This window comes from Oncorhynchus gorbuscha, linkage group LG21 (assembly GCF_021184085.1).
Source record: "Oncorhynchus gorbuscha isolate QuinsamMale2020 ecotype Even-year linkage group LG21, OgorEven_v1.0, whole genome shotgun sequence".
In the NCBI taxonomy this organism is placed as follows: domain Eukaryota; kingdom Metazoa; phylum Chordata; class Actinopteri; order Salmoniformes; family Salmonidae; genus Oncorhynchus; species Oncorhynchus gorbuscha.
The window spans coordinates 14,100,452-14,124,165 of NC_060193.1; the positions used below are offsets into that span (position 1 = coordinate 14,100,452).

The 23,714-nt window shown below is 42.5% G+C and overlaps 1 protein-coding gene across 2 annotated transcripts; it reads left to right on the plus strand.

Moving 5' to 3' along the window:
- Positions 1-547: 547 nt before the first annotated feature.
- Positions 548-15,001, plus strand: LOC124007781 (sterile alpha motif domain-containing protein 9-like). Of its 2 annotated transcripts, none has more exons than XM_046318537.1 (4): positions 548-600; positions 7,643-10,577; positions 10,878-10,913; positions 13,941-15,001. In XM_046318537.1, the coding sequence occupies exons 2-3, from the start codon at positions 7,715-7,717 to the stop codon at positions 10,892-10,894; spliced, it is 2,880 nt and encodes a 959-aa protein (XP_046174493.1). In that variant the 5' UTR covers positions 548-600; positions 7,643-7,714; the 3' UTR covers positions 10,895-10,913; positions 13,941-15,001. The 2 variants fall into 2 exon arrangements, with proteins under 2 accessions (XP_046174493.1, XP_046174492.1); XM_046318536.1 differs by lacking the exon at positions 548-600 and adding an exon at positions 1,688-2,435.
- Positions 15,002-23,714: the final 8,713 nt, after the last annotated feature.

A 23,714-nucleotide genomic window follows, 5' to 3' on the forward strand; every position in this document is an offset into this window, starting at 1 on the left:
AAGCCCCCCCAGCCAAACCCGGATGAAGGGGGAACAGTTGTGCTCCGTCCTATGGCACTCCCAGCCACAGCCGGTTGTGGCACAGCCCAGGAATGAACCCGGGGCTGTAGTAACACCTCTAGTACTGCACTGTGCCTTAGACCGCTGCGCCACTCGGGAGGTCCCCCAACTTATTTTCATTTACAGTGAAATGTAACTTAAGTTAACAATGACAACTTCATCATCATCATCTAATCTGTCCAGGTCATCCAGTTTACCTTGGAAACTTGGCACAGACTGATGCATAGAGACTAACTACACAGGGGAAAAACATCAACCTAAACCGGTTTGAATGTGGGTGGCTCAACTCCAATTTGACTATAAAAGGACACATCATCCAGGGTCAGTCATTGCATTTCAAGAGCCAAGATAGGTAATAACTTAGCAACCTACGATTAGAAACCATTTCATGTATACAATACAAAGGTTGTACTTTCAGATGAACCTGATTTCAGATTAAAGTAATTGATTCTCTGAAGTGTAAATGTGATATAATGCATTTCTTTCCAGACTCGGCCGTGATTCCCACAAAAATATAGAACCTTCTTCAAACAGACAAAGGTAAGAGTAATGTCTATTTTCCATGGAATATTTTATCTTGGTAGGGAATATCAAATGTACTCATTGAAGTTAGTCAACAACTCACAGAATTATAAGATGATTGATTAACTTTACACTCGAGGGGAAAAGGCCAAATTTCTAACAGAATCAATGTATTTATTTATTTGTCATGGACAATGCACATCAATGAACTTTTCTGTAAATGTGTCAGATTTTGTCTGCTGGCTAATATGAATCTGTAGTCCCAGGGCAGATAGATACTACCATTGAGGAAAGCATCCTAAACATTTCACAATGGAATGTTTCACCCCAAACATTCCAGTCCTTGGATCAGGGGTTGTCAAATTTGGGTCCACGGATTCCCAGGAGGTACTGCAGGGGGTCCGCTACCAGATCTTAAAATATAAAATATTTCAAAACATTTCTTTCTCTGCCCCATGATAAAATATGTTGAATGGAAGGAAATTAGCTTGAAAACTGCATCACTTTCTCTCCAATGCCAAGAGGCAGGGCTTTAAAATGTTCTTTGTCTGGGCTCTGAGACATGGTTCATCCAGCCATGCACTGCCGAAGTCATAGTAAAACTCCTTATATTTTTTTTATCTCACTCGAGTTGTGTGATTTTGAAGGGGCTCCTGATCAATCACAAAAAGGGTCTCCAGGCCCAAAAAGCTAGAGAAGCCCTGCCCAAGATGGCTGTTAAAATAATAGGAGAAAATAGATGTGAAAAAGAAAATACAAGAAAACAACCAACCAAATAGAAAAAACAACAAACAAAACATGTAATAAGTGGCTACAACCCTGCAGCGAAGAAGATAGGACAGCACTCCAGTGCTGGAGTATTTATATTGGCACACAAACGTTTCACTTCCTGGTTTTCAACTATCTTTTCATTTGTGTTTAAGGAAATACAGGAGTGCGATTATGAAAACCACATGATCATTTTACCGAATGGCATTGGTTCAGATGAGGAACTTAAAACTCGTGACTCTCTCTACAGCAGTGCCATTGATGTGGATCAGGACATGTTCCCTCCTCTTTTTCCTAAAGTCAACAATCAACTCCTTTGTTTAGATGACTTTGAGGGATAGGTTGTTGTCATGACACCATAGTACCAGTTCACTTACCTCCTTCCTATAGGCTGACGCTTGGTTGTTGGTTATCAGGCCTACAACCATGGTGTTGTCAACAAACTTGATGATGGAGTTGGTGTGGTGCAAATCAATGAATTCGTGGTTGAACAGGGAGTACAGCAGAGGGCTGAGGACACACCCCTGTGTTAAAAGTCAGTGTGGGGGAGGCGCTGTTTCCAATCCTCACAGCTTGTGGTCTGCCCGTCAGGAAGTCAATGATCCAGTTGCAGAGGGTTGTGTCCAGACCCAGGGTTCTGAGCTTGTGTTGGTGTTGTGTTGAGTGCTGAACTTTAGTAAATGAACAGCATTAGTTAAATAAAAATAAATAAATAAAACATTCTCACACAGGTGTTCCTCTTGTCCAGTTGTGTTATGGCTGTGTTAATAACAATGAAAATGGCATATTCTGTGGATCTGTTGGCAAATTGGACTGTTTCCAGTGTTCCTGGCATGCTGGCCTTGATGTGGGCCATGACCAGCCTCTCGAAGCACTTCATGATGACCAAAGTGAGTGGGACGGGGAAATAGTCATTTGGGCATGTCACCTTGTTTTTCTTGGGCACTGGAACGATGGTGGTCTCCTTGAAGCTGGTGGGGGACTACAGCCTGGGACAGATTGAAGATGTCTGAGAAGATTCCCGCCTGCTGGTCAGCCCACACTCTGAAGACGCGGCCAGGGATGCCATCTAGGCCAGAGGCTTTGTGAGTATTCACTCTTTTGAGAGTTTCCGTCACATCAGGCTTGGAAAGCGAATGCACCTGGTCGTCCAGAGCAGCTAGAGCCTTCCTGGATGGCTCAGAATTATCTGCCATGAAAGGAGCATAGAATGTGATGAGCTCATCTGGGAGGGAGGTTTTGTGGGCAGCACAACTGATGGATTTTCCTTTGTATTTTGTGATAATCTGTGGTACTTGCCACAAGCCACGTGAGTCTGAGTTGCTTGCTTTGTACACGTTGGGGTCTGTTCTGCTGAATGCAGTATGGGCTCTCAGTATTGTACGAGTATCTCCGTTAATCCAGGCGTTTTGGAAGGGGTGAACAGGAGCTTGCAATGTTTTCCACTTCGGTACACCACACATTTTTGATGCGGAAACAGAAGCCGCCGTTGGATCAATTCGGAATATGGAGAAGCCGGCTGGTTGAATAGCAGAGTCCAGTGTATTTTCCATAAGCCAAGTCTCTGTAAAAACAAATACATAGCATTTTCTGATGTCCCTCTGCGATGGAAGCCTTGATCTGAGTTCACAAAGTTTATATTCCAGCTATCGGACATTAGCCATCAGGATCCCTGGACGACAAGGCAGCCTAGCTTGGAATCCATGTTTCATTCCTCTTCTTCATCACCGACTTTGCCTTAGGTTAATCTCGGTCAGGAGCAACAGGTACACCCACTGTGTGGGGAACAAAGTAGTGAATGTAGTATTTCAGATCTGGGAGGCTGCGAGATAAGTGAGTAGTTTACGATTCATGATCCAGAAGAGTTTGTTGGTTGTAGGAAATTATTGCACAAACATTCTGAGCAAACAAAGTAATAATTAATACAAACATAGCCGTAAAAAAGCGAAATCGGACAGGAACCGTCAAGACAAGCGTCCTCCTCCGTGCCCCCATCTTTTAGCTTATGAACCATATGTCAGATTTATTCCAGACTTTGTATTTAGACTCATTACAGCAGTTTACAATGTCCACACTCTGTAGATATCGAATTAGCATAATAGCAAAATCCCCATAAAAATCTGTCTGTTTAAGATAGAGATATTGTAACGGTTCTCTTGTGGTGAAGGAGAGTCGGACCAAAATGCAGCGTGTAGATTGCGATCCATGTTTATTCAACTGCCGACTGGCAGTTCTGGCAGATCCCGGCTGACTGGCGGCTCTGGAAGAGTCTGGTTGACTGGCGGATCTGGAAGAGTCTGGGTGACTGGCAGATCTGGAAGAGTCTGGCTGACTGGCGGATCTGGAAGAGTCTGGCAGACTGGCAGTTCTAGAAGAGTCTGGTTGACTGGCGGATCTGGACGAGTCTGGCAGACTGGCAGATCTAGAAGAGTCTGGCTGACTGGCGGATCCTGGCTGACTGGCAGATCTGGAGGAGTCTGGCTGACTGGCGGATCCTGGCAGACTGAAAGATCTGGCTGCTCCATGCTGACTGACGGCTCTGGCTGCTCCACGCTGACTGGCGGCTCTGGCTGCTCCATGTAGGCTGACAGCTCTGGCGACTTCTTACAGACTGGCAGCTCTGGCGGCTCCGTGCAGACTGGCAGCTCCTTGCAGACTGACAGCTCCTTACAGACTGACAGCTCCTTGCAGACTGGCAGCTCCTTGCAGACTGGCAGCTCCTTGCAGACTGGCAGCTCCTTGCAGACTGACAGCTCTGGCTGCTCCATGCAGACTGACAGCTCTGGCTGCTTCATGCAGACTGACAGCTCTGGCTGCTCCATGCAGACTGGCAGCTCTGGCTGCTTCATGCAGACTGACAGCTCTGGCTGCTCCATGTAGACTGACAGCTCCTTGCAGACTGACAGCTCTGTCTGCTCCATACAGACTGACAGCTCTGGCTGCTCCTTGCAGACTGGCAGCTCTGGCTGCTTCATGCAGACGGCAGCTCTGGCTGCTTCATGCAGACTGACAGCTCTGACTGCTCCATGCAGACTGACAGCTCCTTGCAGACTGACAGCTCCTTGCAGACTGACAGCTCTGTCTGCTCCATACAGACTGACAGCTCTGGCTGCTTCATGCAGACTGACAGCTCTGGCTGCTTCATGCAGACTGACAGCTCTGGCTGCTCCATGCAGACTGGCAGCTCTGGCTGCTCCATGCAGACTGACAGCTCTGGCTGCTCCATGCAGACTGACAGCTCTGGCTGCTCCATGCAGACTGACAGCTCTGGCTGCTTCATGCAGACTGACAGCTCTGGCTGCTCCATGCAGACTGACAGCTCTGGCTGCTCCATGCAGACTGGCAGCTCTGGCTGCTTCATGCAGACTGACAGCTCTGGCTGCGCTGAACAGGCAGGAGACTCCAGCAGCGCAATAGAGGAGGAAGGCTCTGGCTGCGCTGAACAGGCGGGAGACTCCAGCAGCGCAGGAGAGGAGAAAGTCTCCGACAGTGCTGGAGAGGCGAGGCGCACTGTAGGCCTGATGCGTGGTGCTGGTACTGGTGGTACTAGACCGAGGACATGCACAGGAAGCCTGGTGCGGGGAGCTGCTACCGGAGGGCTGGGGTGTGGAGGTGGTACTGGATAGACCGGACCGTGCAGGCGCACTGGAGCTCTTGAGCACCGAGCCTGCCCAACCTTACCTGGCTCGATGCCCACTCTAGCCCGGCCGATATGAGGAGCTGGAATATACCGCACCGGGCTATGCACCCGCACTGGGGACACCGTGCGCACCAATGCATAACACGGTGCCTGCCCAGTCTCTCTAGCCCCCCGGTAAGCACAGGGAGTTTGCGCAGGTCCCCTACCTGGCGTAGCCCTACTCCCTGTGAGCCCCCCCCCCCCCCACCGTGTTCCCTCATATCGCCGGCTGCCTCTGCTCTCCTCGCTGCCTCCACCTGCTCCCATGGAAGGCGATCCCTTCCCGCCAGGATCTCCTCCCATGTGTAGCAACCCTTGCCATCCAATATATCGTCCCATGTCCAATCCTCATTGCGCCGCTGTTGCTGCCTTTGTTGCTTCTACTGTGGCTCCTGCCTGTTGACACGCTGCTTGGTCCATTTGTGGTGGGTGATTCTGTAACGGTTCTCTTGTGGTGAAGGAGAGTCGGACCAAAATGCAGCGTGTAGATTGTGATGCATGTTTATTCAACAAACGTAACACGAATCTAAATATAAACACTACAAAACAAATAACGTAACGAAAACCGAAACAGCCTATACTTGCGTAAACTAACACAGAGACAGGACCAAAGACACTAAGGACAATCACCCACGAAACACTCAAAGAATATGGCTGCCTAAATATGGTTCCCAATCAGAGACAACGATAAACACCTGCCTCTGATTGAGAACCACTTCAGACAGCCATAGACCTAACTAGAACACCCCACTAAGCTACAATCCCAATACATACACACCACATACAAAAACCCATGCCACACCCTGGCCTGACCAAATAAATAAAGATAAACACAAAATACTTCGACCAGGGCGTGACAGATATGTGTTATTGCAAGGACTGGGTCTCAATCCACCGCATCGATTGCTGTCAGCCTTCGACCATCAGACATGGCGGAAACCGGTCATCTCACGGAAATGTTTCTAGTGTTGTAACGGTTTGGCCCACAAACTACTATGACCCCTATATGAAGCCCTCCCGAACACGATGTTGTTCTTCGCTCTACGACCCACAGAAGCGCCACGACACTTGTGTGAACTCGGTACTGCCGATCTGGCAAATTCTGTCTGTACCATATGATCAGTTTGGGCTACACACTAATATGACCAATCTATGGAAAGGCGAGAGTTTTATTTTATGGTTGGTTATGACATCTACATACTGTAAGTTTCAAACCAACAAAACCCACCACACAAGACAAAACATTCCATTACACCATATCATACTTGTCAATAGTATGATTATGTTATATAACATGTTCTTACCGTATGAAATGATGATTGTAATTGTGCACACAACACATTGATGTCAGACATGCACCAACCCCAATGCTCTGGTGCTGATGACTGGGATGAACGCAGGAGCAGATTTCAGGAGAAGGACAAGACACCCTCTTTTTGACTGATGACTGACAAGGACATGTAGTGACAGGCCTATTTGGCTTGTATGATTATGTTGGTCATAATGCTTCTTGACAGTGTTAAACTGTTGTTTCTACAAGTCATTTCAAATATTATAGAAGAAAAAAAAATGACTGCAAAATATTCATTACAACAACAAAATTGCAAGGGAAACAATACATTTGAATAAATGTGGGTTTTGACACTCTTATGTAGGTGGGACGGCAGCGTTGCCTAGTGGTTAGAGCGGTGAGCTGATCCCCGAGCTGACAAGGTACAAATCTGTCGTTCTGCCCTGAACAACTGTTCCTAGGCTGTCAATGAAAATAAGAATGTGTTCTTAAGTGACTTGCCTAGTCTAAAGGTCAAATAAAAATGAAATAAATAACCAGCCATGAAATAACGCAATATATACCAAAACAGAGGTAAATATATGGGTCATGACAGTGTTAAAACCATATTATCACAGGTTATGACATGGCTATGACCTGTCATAATGTGTTATGACAGGGTGGGTGTCAAGTAAAGTGTTTATAAAGTTTATAAAGACTCTATACCATTGTCTTTTTACCTTCCAAAGTAAATTCATGTCAGTTGATATATTCATGATGTAAAATATATAGATGTTTACAGTATTCAGCATTTCTCAAACTATATATGTAAACTAGACAATACAATTTTGGATCAGTAGTTAGCAGTTTTTTAGCAGTTTAATTAAGTCATAGTTAAATGTATTGTTAACAAAAGACAAAAAACATGTAAAAATAAATGAGAATATAACATCATGAAAAGCAGATACTTATATTGATATCTATATTATTATAATTTGTTTGAGTGATTTGTTGCAGGGAACAAGTGACTTTGGGCATTTCTTTACTGTACTCAGTCAATTGATTTATGTGCTAAAAATAAACCACATACTAGTGAAAATTGCACAAATGTGATTGAATTATTTTTATCAGAGGGTAGCACCAAGAAACAAAAAACACATAGGCATGCTGTTGTATTCATCAGCAGGATGCAATGTCTGTAGATACATCCAACCAATGTCCAATCTATCAGCTATATAAATTAAAGTCCAACAAAGTCAAAGATGTACTGTAATCAGCCTTTTGTTTATAACCATTAATGCCGTTTGACATTTTTACTGAAACATTATTGTCTCCTTTCTCAGAGTCCATACCACCTAATGAAGAACAACTAATATTCAGAACACTGGTTCAGCTTGGGACCGGAGACAACAAAGATGGCACACAACAAGGGGTCGTCCCTGTCCAATGCCCGTGGTCGTGAAATTTATGTTGGAAGTCAAATCAGGGATTCCATTTCCCTTCTGGATGTTTTGTACTCAAATGCATTCGAAGAAGAGGACATAGACTCAGCAGTAGCGAAAAAGGCAGAGGCAGATTTTTACAGAGGAGCCCCACCTCAATGGCTTAACTTCTGCTGGGCTGAAAAGGCAACATCAGCTAATAAAACTACCCCCTTTATCAAAAGAGATGGGTACACGGAGTTGATACAAAATATTAAGAAACAGCTTAAGGGCGACCTGACACCTACCATGAATCTGCTGCATCAGCCAGGCAGCGGAGGAACCACTCTGGCCAAGCAGGTGCTCTGGGATATGCGTAAAAAGCTCAGATGTGCTGTTCTAACAGGCCCTACCTCAGACTTCACCGCTATCGCCAAGCAGGTGATTCACCTTTTCACTGCAGGCAGCCAAGGCCACCAGAACACTGTGCTCTTACTGCTGAATGATGTGTGTATTCAGAAGAATCTGCAGGATGCCATCATGAAAGAGATTACAGACCGAAACATTACAACCCACATGCCTGTGGTCATCATTTTAAACTGTGTGCGTAAGGCAGTTATCAAACAAGAGGACCATAACAACTCAAGACATGTTATTCTCAGGGCGGAACTTTCTGAAGCAGAGAAACAACAGTTTGAGGAGAAACAGATTGAGATCAGTCGAAGCTACAGCAATGAACACAAACAGTTTCATGGCTTTAACATAATGCGAGAAAATTTTAGTGAAGATTATGTTAAAGAAACGTGTGCCTTTTTAGATGTCAGGAAAAAAAGAAGGCCTAAAAAATCCCAGCTTCTTGCATTCTTATCACTGGTGAATGCCTACGTCCCTGGATCCCACCTTCTGGAGTCTCAATGTCAGGCATTCCTGGGGACTCCAGATCCCATTTATGGAGGCCCTTCCTTTGAGCAGCGAATGGAGCCTTTCAGTCATCTGATAGTGACATTCCCTTCACAACAGGGACAAGACAAACACGTCTGCATGGCTCACCCACTGATTGCACAGCAGTGTGTTGAGTTACTGGCTACAGCAGGTGTGACTAGGAGTGATACAGCAAGGAACTTTCTGACAGACTTTTGTAGAGAAGAGGTGCAGCAACATTTGATGTCCATCATCAAAGATATGCTAACTAAGAGGGAAATCACTGTGGATGTTAAGCAGAATACAGAATGGAAACGAGACATGTTAACGAAAGGGGAAATGAGAGAAGAAAGGAAAGGCAAGTTTTCCAGGTTGATTCAAGATATTGAAGATACTGAAGGCCAAGAATCCAAAAGCAAGTGTGTATCTGTTTTACAACTAGCTTCAAAGAAATTCAAGCAAAACCCATTATTTCCTCAAGCTCTTGCTCGTTTCTTTTACATTGTGAAGAGAGCCTATAGTAAAGCGGAGAAGTGGGCAAAAATAGCAAAAGACAGAGATCCCAACAATTCATTTGTTGCTGACACACTGGGGCAAGTATACAAGAACCATTTGATGAGCAGGATGAAAGTAGAGCAGAGTTCCTTCAGGGTTCCCAAACAGCTGGGTTCCATCTCTGCACAAGACATTTTGCAACTATCAACAATGGCCTTTGAGGCTTTCAAAGATGAGGAAAGGGCTGCTGAAAATGAGCAGGGAGCAGACATACAATACGATGGTATTAACAAAGTCTCACACATCTTTAACAACAGGGGACTATTTGGTTATCTACAGGTTGCCAACATTGTTTTTGACTCGCTTGTCTCTCTTGATAAAAACTGGCAAAAGGTCCTTACCATGGAAATATCCGCTGACTCTTTCTTCATATCAATCGGGCAGAAAAAGCTCTTCAAGTACAAGCCACTCATCATCAGCCTCAGGGATGAGGTGGAGAGGAAATGTGAGTTTTTTGATGGTTACCTGACGTACTCCAAGCCCAACATTAAAGAAAATGAACCGCATTACTTTCAGACTGATGTCAAGAACTGCTACTGCAAATACGTGGGGACATGTACACCGATACACTCCGAGTCTGCAATAGATGTACCCCTCCAGAAGCTCAAAGAAGAAATGGCCATTGCTTTCCCTGGACTGCTTTGCTGTCTTGATAAGGGCTATGATGAATCTAACTTACGCCGAATAACAACATTGTGGGGGGAAATAAAAAAAAAAAAAAACAAGAAAGATGGTGACAACAAAGCGTCCCAAAACTTCATCCTTGCCAACATCATCTTAAGCAAAGTGGAAGCAGCATCTCCAGTGCTTACCCCGTTGTCAAGCCTAAGAAGCAGTCTGGAGAGACATCTAGTGGCTAATCTCAGTAACCAAACCCCAGAGTTTTACTTCTTAGTCCTTTTGCTGTTTTGGCCTGAGGAGCATAAGAAAATGGATTTCAATATTGACCTCAACAAATGTGTTCTGGAGATGCAAGAGTCCTACAAAAACACATACAAAAAGCATCTTCGCTCAAGGTACCTTCTCCCCCTTATTTTCCTGGGTAAGGGTGAGGGTTTGAGCAGACTGGTTCATAGAGCAAAAATAGACAACCTATTGATAGAGGAGAATCCAATGGCAAGGCCAGAGGCAAGGCCAGACTTTATCTCTCAAAAGTGGAGCAGTGGTGAAGTGTGGAGAAAACCCAGTATCCAGGACCTTCTTCTTCCAGTCAATGGAGTGGTTAGACAGCACCGGGTGTTTGCGCATGTTGATGGCAAGGAGATTAACGTTTGTGCTGGCCAACAAAGCAAAGTTTGGAAGTCCGGAGACGTCTGCTTCTACCTTGGCTTCACCATTAGAGGTCCTGTGGCCTACGACATCAACTACCCATCCTATTCAGGTAGGATTAAAGTATTGAAGTACTGGACATCGAATTGATCAAAGACCGGTATTTTTCAAATTTGTATCTCTATATTCTCTCACTCATGTACAGGCTCTTGATATTTTAATGTTCTAATACACAATATAATGACACAGGACGTCCAAACCTACCAATCTACACAGGGGCGAGAGTGACGCTGGTATTTGTGATATCATTGATTTTAAAATGCTTTGTCTACCAGGAAATTAAGACCACTGTATTATCACTGAGGTTAGTGCTTGGTTTGGCTGATTTTCTGATTGATGTGTCTGTCCCCAGGGCCAGTGAGAAGTTGAACAACGTGCCAATGTGATGGTGAGTTAATGTTTGTTACAGTATTCATAGAGCGTACAATAGTAATAGATAAGTGTTTGACAAATGCAACTTTACCACCACCTATGTTGACTGAGCTCTGTATTTATGAATATTAAATAGTTTTCATGAAAATAACAAATATGGTGGTAAAATCCTACATTTTGCTCCAGTTTCATGGCTGGCAGCTGCATTCTTAAAATTCGTCATTTGAGTGCATAATTTGTCAAAATGGGAGGTGATGGAACAAAAAGTGAGCGCGAAAGGGGTGTTACCTGGTACCAGAACACATGAAAAAATAACTTTTATAATCAAGCATTGCATGCATTATCATCGCTCATTCACTACTCTGGACAGTTCTCATTTTGTCTGTCATAGTTGAAGTGTACCTATGATGAAAATTACAGACCTCTCTCATCTTTTTAAGTGGGAAAACTTGCACAATTGGTGGCTGACTAAATACTTTTTTGCCCCACTGTATATCACACTGGTCATCCCCAAAGCCAACACCTGCTTCAGTCAACTTTCATTCCAGTTCTCTGCTGCCAATGACTGGAACGAATTGCAAAAATCGCTGAAGTTTGAGACTTATATCTCCCTCACTAACTTTAAGCATCAGCTATCTGAGCAGCTTATACCGATTGCTTCAGCTGTTGCCTTGCGGAGGGAATAACTACACTGCGTATAAATCGACGTTATTATCTGAGGCTTCCCGGAACATTTCCCAGTACTGTGCTCAATACAATGTTGAAGCGTGGAATCCGATTGGTCAGACCAGCATTGACTGATTCTAGTTACAAGTATATCCTCTTTGAGTTTCTGCCTATAGGACGGTAGGAGCAAGATGGAGTCGTGGTCGGGTTTGCTGAAGGGAAGGCCGGGGTTGGGCCTTGTAGTATCCCAGAAGTTAGAGTAGCAGTGATCCAGTGTATTGCCCGAGCGGGTGCTGCAGTTAATATGCTGAAAGAATTTAGGTAGCCTTGTTCTCAAGATAGCTTTGTTAAAATCCCCAGCTACAATAAATGCAGCTGTTTGCTCAACTTGGAAGTTGATAACATATTTGGTAGCCTGCAGACAAATTAGTCTTCTCTTTTCAGTAGAATAATTGGCTTTCCAACCAGTGCTTTCCTGTGACTTTTTATATTTGAAAGGCCTTTTTTTGCTACATGCTGTTCACTGGCAGATTTACTGCGCTTCCCGACTGTAGGCCTTGTGATTGGGCTTCACACAATCCACAGCTAGGCTCTTTATTTTAAATAAGCTATTGCTCCGCTGTGGCGGAATTATTTCTGAACAGACAGCAGTAATTCTATAACTTTGGCAAATGTATTTCAATTTATCAGAGGTGCTGCGACACCTCCAGCACCCTTCCGCGGCTATGACTCCATAAGGAAAAATATATATTATAAAGAGCAAAGTTCCAGATTCTCTACTACACCGATATGTTGCATTCAATTATAAACCTATGTCGGCACACTCGATTAAGTAGCCTAACATGTAGGCTAATCTTAAATTAAAGTTGGCAAATCACCATAAATTATAGGCCTAGTCAACGGCTGCGGGATGAATGAACAATGAAGAAGGAGTTTTACGCACGTGTCTGTGGGAGCAGCCAGGAAAGACAACTCAAGGACCACTACTGCATCCGCAAACCAGCTAACCTGAGACGCTGTTTGATTCAAGGCTGGATTCTCCCTTTCTTGAAATAATCATTGATCTAAATATATGGCTATTAGATAAATGATGACATGCTAAAAATAAATAATCACTGATCTGACATGACTTGGTTGTAGCCTATAGCGCATTCTATTATTTCACTATCCATCTTTTGGTGAAGCTTTCAATCATGGGAGGAATGAAGGATGCATAGGTTATCCCAAAACAGGTGCATCATCTCCATTATAGGCTATTTGTCTCAGCTATACCATTAATTTAGACTACCACTTGTTCACATTGTAGAGTATTGTGGCTATGCAAGCTCCTTCACTTGGTTTTTGGGGGCAGCCCTTGATTCCGACAGGGATGCACAATCGTTCTCTACACAATCCTTGACCTACATTCACAAGATGATAATTATAGGCCTCTACGCAGTTTTACAATGCTGACAATGTGTGTCTGTGAATCCTGTTTGAACGAGTGTATTAGACCCCCCCACCAAACACACACACGCCAGCATACACATACACACACACACCAGCATACACACACACACCGGCATACACACACACACACACACAACTGTCTATGTATGTAGACACACAAACTGGGATGAAATACCTCCAATTCCGTGTGGCTCCTTCTGAAAATAATCTATGGCACGACCTCTTGCAGGTCCTAAAATGTCTACTTTTAATAATATGGTAAGTATGTTCTAAAAGTGAAAGGATTTCCTTGTTACTAAAGTCAATTCTAAAGTATAGCTTCACCAGGTCATCAGACTGCAGGCATTTCAACGGTGGCGTGGACAGCAACAGGGAGCCAGGGAGACATGCACTTAACCTAATCCCCTACTTTAGCCTTGAATTATAACTGAATTTATACTCAAAATGTGGACTTTATTCTCAAAATTACATTTAGTCTATTCACGAAACATTGCCACTTTATTCTCGAACTACTGCCACCTTATTCTTGAAATATTGATACCTTTTTCTCGAAATACTGCCACTTTATTCATGGAATTTAATTTAAACTATTCTCTAAATATTTCCACTTTATTCTCTACATTTTGACACTTTGTTCTCGAAATATTTCCTCTTTATAGTCTAAATATTGCCACTTTATTCACAAAATTTAATTTAGATTATTCTCTATTTAAAAAAAATCATATATCATTTAAAAAATATATTATAATCCAAGTACCACCACCTATTGCCGTTCAGTTCTTTTTTATCTTCCCTTGACCCTAGTAATCTCCAGTAGCATCCAAGCTTCAGCCCCATTTAGCATGTTTTTAATGTCGTTTTAGTGTATTACATTTGTGGATGTCACTGTGTTTAAATGCAGTTGTTCTGTGACCAATCTTTACCTCAGACCTCAGGCCAGCACTTTGAGGACTTCACCGGACAGAACTGATCTAGAGAATGAACCAGGTGAAGCCCATCTTGGATAAACTCATCACTGACAAGAGCTAAAGTTCAGTACTGGCTGAACGCACCACACAGGACCAGATGGGGGAGCTCTCTACAGGACTGAGGGCAAGTGGCATCAGAGCAAAATATATTTTCTATGAAATCCTGAAGGAGCTGGAGCCACTGCTAATCATAGACCTGAAGGGTGAATGAGGAGCTGGAATGGTGAAGTGGGGACATTTAAAGTTTGTTTTAGGGGAAAAGGGCATAAATGACAGCAGTTCCACTTTGTTTTACTACTTTGTGTTTACAATAAAACACAACCTAAGAGAGGAATAGCCTCATTCTTTTATCATTCTTATTTTTCTACATGTAAATATTAGTAGCCAGCAGAACAGCAACCAGCAACCTAGTGTTTTAGCCTTGAGGCTTTGCCAAAGATAAAACATTTTGAGCGAGCTTGGGGGTCTGGTAAAAGTTGGGTTGGAAGATAAATGCTCAACCATTATAACCTAGATACTCTGGATCATTTACAGACAAGAAAATATATAATGAAAATACAAAAGTATACTGTGTAAAGAATCGATGATAAAAAGAACAATTCAATTATTTTGTCTACTAAATGATTGACAAGTCAGTGAGGGTAAGGAATACCAGCGATCTAAATACATGTATGATATGACTTTGTAAAGCTTTATGTACAAGCCTAATACAACTTTTTAAACAGTAATGATATGTGAGAATTTTTGTGACATTTTCACAACACAGGTTTTAGAATATGTATTGAAATAAATACCTACGTATAGATGTGGCTTTGTCCTGATTGAAATGAGACTAAACTGAAATGATGCTATTTTGTTAGTGTGCTAAAATGAATATATATTTGAGCCCTTGTGGCTCAGCTGATAGAGCATGGCACTGTGTTTTGGGTTAAATTCCCATGTTGGAGAAATACAAAAAATGTATGCACTCACTTACTGTAAATAGCTCTGGATAAGGGTCTGCTAATACATACAGTGCTTTTGGAAAGTATTCAGACCCTTTGACTTTTTCCACATTTTGTTACATTGCAGCCTTATTCAACACCCAATACTGACAAACTCAAAATTAAATATATAGTACCAGTCAAAAGTTTGGACACTCCTACTCATTCAAGGGCTTTCTATATTTTTACTATTTTCTACATCGTAGTAACCAAAATGTTTTAAACAAATCAAAATATATTTTAGATTATTCAAAGTAGTCACCCTTTGGCTTGATGACAGCTTTGCACACTTGGCATTCTCTCAACTAGCTTAATGAGGAATGCTTTTCCCACAGTTTTGAAGGAGTTCCCACATATGCTGAGCACTAGTTGGCTGCATTTTCTTCACTCTGCAGTCCAACTCATCCCAATTGATTGGGTTGAGGTCGGCTGATTGTGGAAGCCAGGTCATCTGATGCAGCACTCCATCACCCTCCTTCTTGGTCAAAAATCCCTTACACAGCCTGGAGGAGTGTTTGTCATTGTCCTGTTGAAAAACATATGATAGTCCCAATAAGCGCAAGCCAGATGGGATGGCGTATTGCTGCAGAATGTTGTGGTAGCCAGGCTGGTTAAGTGTGCTTGGAATTCTAAATAAATCCCTGACAGTGTCACCAGCAAAGCACTCCCACACCATCACATCTCCTCCATGCTTCATGGTGGGAACCACACATGAGATCGTCAGTTCACCTACTCTGACTCTCACAAAGACAGATTTCCACAGGTCTAATGTATATTGCTTGTGTTTCTTGGCCCCAGCAAGTATCTTCTTATTATTGGTGTCCTTCAGTAGTACTTTCTTTGCAGCACTTCGACCATGAAGGCCTGATTCACGCAGTCTCCTCTGAACAGTTGATGTCGAGATGTGTCTGTTGAACTCTGTGAAGCATTTATTTGGGTTGCAACTCTGGGTCTTCCTTTCCTGTGGCAGGTCCTCATGACAGCCAGTTTCATCATAGTGCTTGTTGAAGAAAGGTTAAAAGTTCTTGACATTTTCCGGATTGACTGACCTTCAGGTCTTAAAGTAATGATGGACTGTCGTTTATCTTCGCTTATTTGAGCTGTTCTTGCCATATGTAATATGAACTTGGTCTTTTACCAAATAGGGCTATCTTCTGTATACCATCCCTATGTTGTCAAAACACAACTGACTGGCTCAAATGCATTAAAAATGAAAGAAATTCCAGAAAATAACTTTTAACAAGGGACACCTGTTAATTGAAATGCATTCCAGGTGACTATCTCATGAAGCTGGTTGAGAGCATGCCAAGAGTGTGCAAAGCTGTCATCAAGGCAAAGGGTGGTTAGTTTGAAAAATCTCAAATATAGAATGCATTTTGATTTGTTTAAAGTATTTTGGTTACTACACAATTCCGTATGTGTTATTTCAGAGTGTTGATGTCTTCACTATTATTCTACAATGTACAAAATAGTTAAAATTGTCATGCAGGTGAAAGAGGACCCAAAAGCGACTTGGCGAAAACAGAGTCTTTAATCCAGTAAAGTAACTACAAACAAAAAACACAACTTTCACTCGAAATGACGAGGACAAACTGGAGACTCGATCATGAACAGCAGGTGAACAGCAGGTTGCCTCGGGAAGGCACTTGAACCAGACAGACTCAGACACCTGCTCACCACGCAGCATCTGAGGAAAACACGACACGACAGGGCGATACACAAACACAGCACGGTGAATTCTAGACAAGGAACCGACAGGACAGGAACGGAACACAAAGGAAGAAATAGGGACTCTAATCAGGGGAAAGGATCGGGAACAGGTGTGGGAAGACTAAATGATTGATTAGGGGAATAGGAACAGCTGGGAGCAGGAACGGAACGATAGAGAGAAGAGAGAGCGAGAGAGTGAGAGAGGGAGGGGGAGAGAGAGGGATAGAAAGAGGGAAAGAACCTAATAAGACCAGCAGAGGGAAACGAATAGAATGGGAAGCACAGGGACAAGACAAGATAATAAATGACAAAACATGACAAAAATAAAGAAAAACCCTTGAATGAGTAGGTGTGTCCAAACTTTTGACTGGTACTGTACATTTCCTAACCCAAACATGAGGCATATTTTTCTCATTCAAGTTGAATTAAGAGGTCAAACTGATCTGTGCATTTGTGTCCCTGCGTGTGATGATCCCTCCATGAAGGAGAAAGGGAGAGTTCTACACGTAGAACACTGTGGTGTGTACATAGAAAATGCAGATCAGTTCACCCACTTCCACCTCAAGATTCTCGATCCATCTTTCTGAAGGGAGTTATCCTACAGGAGGGTTTTCATGGTTTCCTGTACACTGTGACTTGCAGATCTATCGGGCTAGGACAGCAGCACACCTCACGCTCCGTTTACATCTGATGCCATGTGATAGTATCAATTAACCTGTTAATGCAGTATCAATTAACCTGTTAATGCAGTATCAATTAACCTGTTAATGCAGTATCAATTAACCTGTTAATGCAGTATCAATTAACCTGTTAATGCAGTATCAATTCACCTGTTAATGCAGTATCAATTCACCTGTTAATGCAGTATCAATTCACCTGTTAATGCAGTATCAATTAACCTGTTAATGCAGTATCAATTAACCTGTTAATGCAGTATCAATTAACCTGTTAATGTAGTATCAATTCACCTGTTAATGTAGTATCAATTCACCTGTTAATGCAGTATCAATTCACCTGTTAATGCAGTATCAATTAACCTGTTAATGTAGTATCAATTAACCTGTTAATGCAGTATCAATTAACCTGTTAATGTAGTATCAATTAACCTGTTAATGTAGTATCAATTAACCTGTTAATGCAGTATCAATTAACCTGTTAATGCAGTATCAATTAACCTGTTAATGTAGTATCAATTAACCTGTTAATGTAGTATCAATTAACCTGTTAATGTAGTATCAATTAACCTGTTAATGTAGTATCAATTAACCTGTTAATGTAGTATCAATTAACCTGTTAATGTAGTATCAATTCACCTGTTAATGCAGTATCAATTAACCTGTTAATGTAGTATCAATTAACCTGTTAATGTAGTATCAATTAACCTGTTAATGTAGTATCAATTAACCTGCTAATGTAGTATCAATTAACCTGTTAATGTAGTATCAATTAACCTGTTAATGTAGTATCAATTAACCTGTTAATGTAGTATCAATTAACCTGCTAATGCAGTATCTAAGAATTATCAGAAATGTAAATAACCTTGTGTCAGAAGAAATTGTCGGCTCCATGTCAGTCTTAAGCTGCAGTTTTATAGTCTCTCTCTCTCTCTCTCTACCTCACACACACAACAGGAAATAGTCCTGAGATATGTCAATCTAACACATTTATTTGAGGTGTTTATAGAAGATGCAGATTTTTACTTCAGGATGGAACTAATCCCTAAACTGAAAGGGGTACATCACATGGGCCCATACAATATGGAAAGGTTAGAAGACTATTATCCAGTGATTTGTGTACAGTACATGTCCTCAAATATAATTTCAATGTGTGTTTAAGGTCATTCAAGTCATATGTAAAAGGTATAGTAATTGTAATGGTTTTCCTCCTCTTCACATGAAGAGGAGGTGTAGTATGGATCGGACCAAGATGCGGCGTGGTAAGTGTTCATGATGTTAATTTTAATAAAGACAAACAGAACACTAGAATACAAAAACAATAAACGTAACGCAAATAACCGAAACCGAAAACAGTACCTTGTGGTGAATAAACACAGACACGGAAACAAACACCCACAAACAAACAGTGAAACCCAGGCTACCTAAGTATGATTCTCAATCAGAGACAACTCAGAGACAACTAATGACACCTGCCTCTGTTTGAGAACCATACTAGGCCGAAACATAGAAATCCCAAAATCATAGAAAAACAAACATAGACTACCCACCCCAACTCACGCCCTGACCATACTAAATAATGACAAAACAAAGGAAATAAAGGTCAGAACGTGACAGTAATTGTATCTGTTTCCTTTTCAGTTGATTACACAACGAGTACCACTTGCTATTTACAAAGTAAGTCCTGTAAACATTAGAATATCCTAAACTAAATCAGCTTAGTTTTTGTTATTGTTCTTATTTTGCATCCAAACTTATTAAACATAATATACGGTATATTCAGATGTATTTAATCGTATTTAAAAGTTGTGCTTGTGCCCTTCACCATCTATATCTCAGGCCAGAACTCTGTGGACCACCACCAGGCAGCCCTGATCCAGAGTGAGCCAGGTGAAGCACATCTGGATCAGCTCCTGGCCAAAAGAGTCTTCACTGACGAGGGCTACAGTGAAGTACTGGCCAAAAGAGTCTTCACTGACGAGGGCTACAGTGAAGTACTGGCCAAAAGAGTCTTCACTGACGAGGGCTACAGTGAAGGAGTCTTCACTACAGGGTGAAGTACTGGCCAAAAGAGTCTTCACTGACGAGGGCTACAGTGAAGTACTGGCCAAAAGAGTCTTCACTGACGAGGGCTACAGTGAAGTACTGGCCAAAAGAGTCTTCTACAGGGTGAAGTACTGGCCAAAAGAGTCTTCACTGACGAGGGCTACAGTGAAGTCTGGCCAAAAGAGTCTTCACTGACGAGGGCTACAGTGAAGTACTGGCCAAAAGAGTCTTCACTGACGAGGGCTACAGTGAAGTACTGGCCAAAAGAGTCTTCACTGACGAGGGCTACAGTGAAGTACTGGCCAAAAGAGTCTTCACTGACGAGGGCTACAGTGAAGTACTGGCCAAAAGAGTCTTCACTGACGAGGGCTACAGTGAAGTACTGGCCAAAAGAGTCTTCACTGACGAGGGCTACAGTGAAGTACTGGCCAAAAGAGTCTTCACTGACGAGGGCTACAGTGAAGTACTGGCCAAAAGAGTCTTCACTGACGAGGGCTACAGTGAAGTACTGGCCAAAAGAGTCTTCACTGACGAGGGCTACAGTGAAGTACTGGCCAAAAGAGTCTTCACTGACGAGGGCTACAGTGAAGTACTGGCCAAAAGAGTCTTCACTGACGAGGGCTACAGTGAAGTACTGGCCAAAAGAGTCTTCACTGACGAGGGCTACAGTGAAGTACTGGCCAAAAGAGTCTTCACTGACGAGGGCTACAGTGAAGTACTGGCCAAAAGAGTCTTCACTGACGAGGGCTACAGTGAAGTACTGGCCAAAAGAGTCTTCACTGACGAGGGCTACAGTGAAGTACTGGCCAAAAGAGTCTTCACTGACGAGGGCTACAGTGAAGTACTGGCCAAAAGAGTCTTCACTGACGAGGGCTACAGTGAAGTACTGGCCAAAAACACCAGATACGATCAGATGAGGGAACTCTGCATTGGACCTCTGAAAGCAAGCGGCATCAAATATATTTTCTTTAAGAACCTGGAGAAGTATCTGCTAATCAGAGACCTGAAGAGTGAATGAGGAGCTGGGATGGAGAATGGGGGGCATTTGAAGATTATTTTAGGGGAAAGGGCGTGATGGCATTTAGGCTTTGTTTTATTTCTGTGTTTACAAGAAATACACAAATATAACAGGAGCATAGAATCGTTATTTTATCCTTTCTTTTACTTCTACATGTAAATGTTAGTAGCCAGCAGCACAGTAACCCAACATTTTAGCTTGGAATTTTGTCAATGATATACAGGAGTTGGCTTGGAATTTCCAGCAAGGAAGTCCTCTGAAAAGATAAATGCTCAACCATGTCACCTAGATGCCCTGGATTTACAAACAACAAAATATACAATAGAAATATTAAAAAAAATATATATACACTCCTCTCAGTATGTATTTGGACAGTGAAGAAAAATGACAAGCCAAATGCTACAATGCCTGTGAGCTGACCGCTCGTTGTCGTTCCAGTTACACTTCGACAAGAGATACTGAGGTTGGCTCATGATGTTACTATGGCAGGCCATCTTGCGGTCAAACAAGACGTATGACCGTACTTTTGTTTCACAGTAGATTTGTTTAAGCCCACCAAGAAACACCTGATTTATCACACAGAATTAATTAATAAGCTGGGTAGAAAATGAATCTGTTTAAGTCATAAGTAAAGACCTTTCAAAAATAGGCTGGCATGATTGACTGTGACAGCCCCCACCCTGGAGAGCAGCTCTCCTACCTAGGAAAATCACCTGTTGTTTGGGTATCATTATGTATATATGCCCTCCTATTGTTGAATTGTTTAGATTTTAAAAAACATTGTTTCAAACAACCCTGCAGAGACACACACACACACCAGGATAGATCAAATGCCTACATATGCTTTAACATATACAGATGTTAAATAAACACCAACTAAAGCGTGACAGCTTCAAAGGAATAGATGCACTATATGCATCAATTAACACTCACTCTAAGGCGTGAGAACAGGAACAGGATGCCCATATATGGGCATAACCACACGATAACTTCCCGCCAGGATGTCCTGACCGGATTCCCAAATATGAGCATTTACACGTCATCCGGACATAGGGTCATGAATCAAAAGTTTGACGTGTGCCGTCTACTTTATTCTCTCTCATGTAGATAACATGGGTGGTGGAGCACATAACAATGTAATTTATTTGGAATCGTTTTCCTGTATGTACTGTGGGGCAAAAAAGTATTTAGTCAGCCACCAATTGTGCATGTTCTCCCAATTTAAAACATGAGAGAGGCCTGTAATTTTCATCATAGGTACACTTCAACTATGACAGACAAAATTAGAAAAAAAAATCCAGAAAATCACATTGTAGGATTTTTAATGAATTTATTTGCAAATTATGGTGGAAAATAAGTATTTGGTCAATAACAAAAGTTTATCTCAATACTTTGTTATATACCCTTTGTTGGCAATGACAGAGGTCAAATGTTTTCTGTAAGTCTTCACAAGGTTTTCACACACTGTTGCTGGTATTTTGGCCCATTCCTCCATGCAGATCTCCTCTAGAGCAGTGATGTTCTGGGGCTGTTGCTGGGCAACACAGACTTTCAACTCCCTCCAAAGATTTTCTATGGGGTTGATATCTGGAGACTGGCTAGGCCACTCCAGGACCTTGAAATGCTTCTTACGAAGCCACTCCTTCGTTGCCCGGGCGGTGTGTTTGGGATCATTGTCATGCTGAAAGACCCAGCCACGTTTCATCTTCAATGCCCTTGCTGATGGAAGGAGGTTTTCACTCAAAATCTCACGATACATGGCCCCATTCATTCTTTCCTTTACACGGATCAGTCGTCCTGGTCCCTTTGCAGAAAAACAGCCCCAAAGCATGATGTTTCCACCCCCATGCTTCACAGTAGGTATGGTGTTCTTTGGATGCAACTCAGCATTCTTTGTCCTCCAAACACGATGAGTTGAGTTTTTACCAAAAAGTTATATTTTGGTTTCATTGAGTCCCCTGGCGGGGACTCAAATCCTGTGTGTCACTGATGGTAGACTTTGTTACTTTGGTCCCAGCTCTCTGCAGGTCATTCACTAGGTCCCCCCGTGTGGTTCTGGGATTTTTGCTCACCGTTCTTGTGATCATTTTGACCCCACGGGGTGAGATTTTTCGTGGAGCCCCAGATCGAGGGAGATTATCAGTGGTCTTGTATGTCTTCCATTTCCTAATAATTGCTCCCACAGTTGATTTCTTCAAACCAAGCTGCTTACCTATTGCAGATTCAGTCTTCCCAGCCTGGTGCAGGTCTACAATTTGGTTTCTGGTGTCCTTTGACAGCTCTTTGGTCTTGGCCATAGTGGAGTTTGGAGTGTGAATGTTTGAGGTTGTGGACAGGTGTCTTTTATACTGATAACAAGTTCAAACAGGTGCCATTAATACAGATAACGAGTGGAGGACAGAGGAGCCTCTTAAAGAAGAAGTTACAAGTCTGTGAGAGACAGAAATCTTGCTTGTTTGTAGGTGACCAAATACTTATTTTCCACCATCATTTGCAAATAAATTCATTAAAATCCTACAATGTGATTTTCTGGATTTTTTTCTCTACTTTTAGTCCTTCTTACATCAGCTGATGTCTCAAAGTGCTGTACAGAAACCCAGCCTAAAACCCCAAACAGCAAGCAACGCAGATGTAGATGCACGGTGGCTAGGAAAAACTCCCTAGAAAGGCCAGAAACTAGGAAGAAACCTAGAGAGGAACCAGGCTATGGGGGGTGGCCAGTCCTCTTCTGGCTGTGCCGGGTGGAGATTATAACAGAACATGGCCAAGATGCTCAAATGTTCATAGATGACCAGCAGGGTCAAATAATAATAATCACAGTGGTTGTCGAGGGTGCAACAGGCAGGTCAGCACCTCAGGAGTAAATGTCAGTTGGCTTTTCATAGCCGATCATTCAGAGTATCTCTACCGCTCCAGCTGTCTCTAGAGTTGAAAACAATCATGTCCCTCGCGCTCTCCCCCACCCCCCTCTCTCTCCGCCACTCCCTCCCTTTCGTCTCACCACTCTCTCCCACCCCCTCTCTCTCTTCCCTCACCACACTTCTCTCTCTGTCCCTCCACCCCTCCATCTCTCCTCCCTACCACTCAAAATCCAATTTTTTTCAACAATTTGCTTTAAAAAAAGAACACTAATTTACGCATTGCTTACTAAACTTTGTTTTTACTAATCACCTTTTTGTACAGCGCATTGTTAAAGAAATATGTTAAATAAAATCATACTGTCAAGATATATCACAAGATGTGGTATGAGTAAAAGCTGTGTGTGTCACGTCTAATCAAGGTGGGTGGAATCAGGCGCAGAGA

What these genes read in the sequence shown, in the direction of transcription:
- LOC124007781 (XM_046318537.1), top strand. Translation starts at nt 7,715, where the DNA reads ATGGCACACAACAAGGGGTCGTCCCTGTCCAATGCCCGTGGTCGTGAA.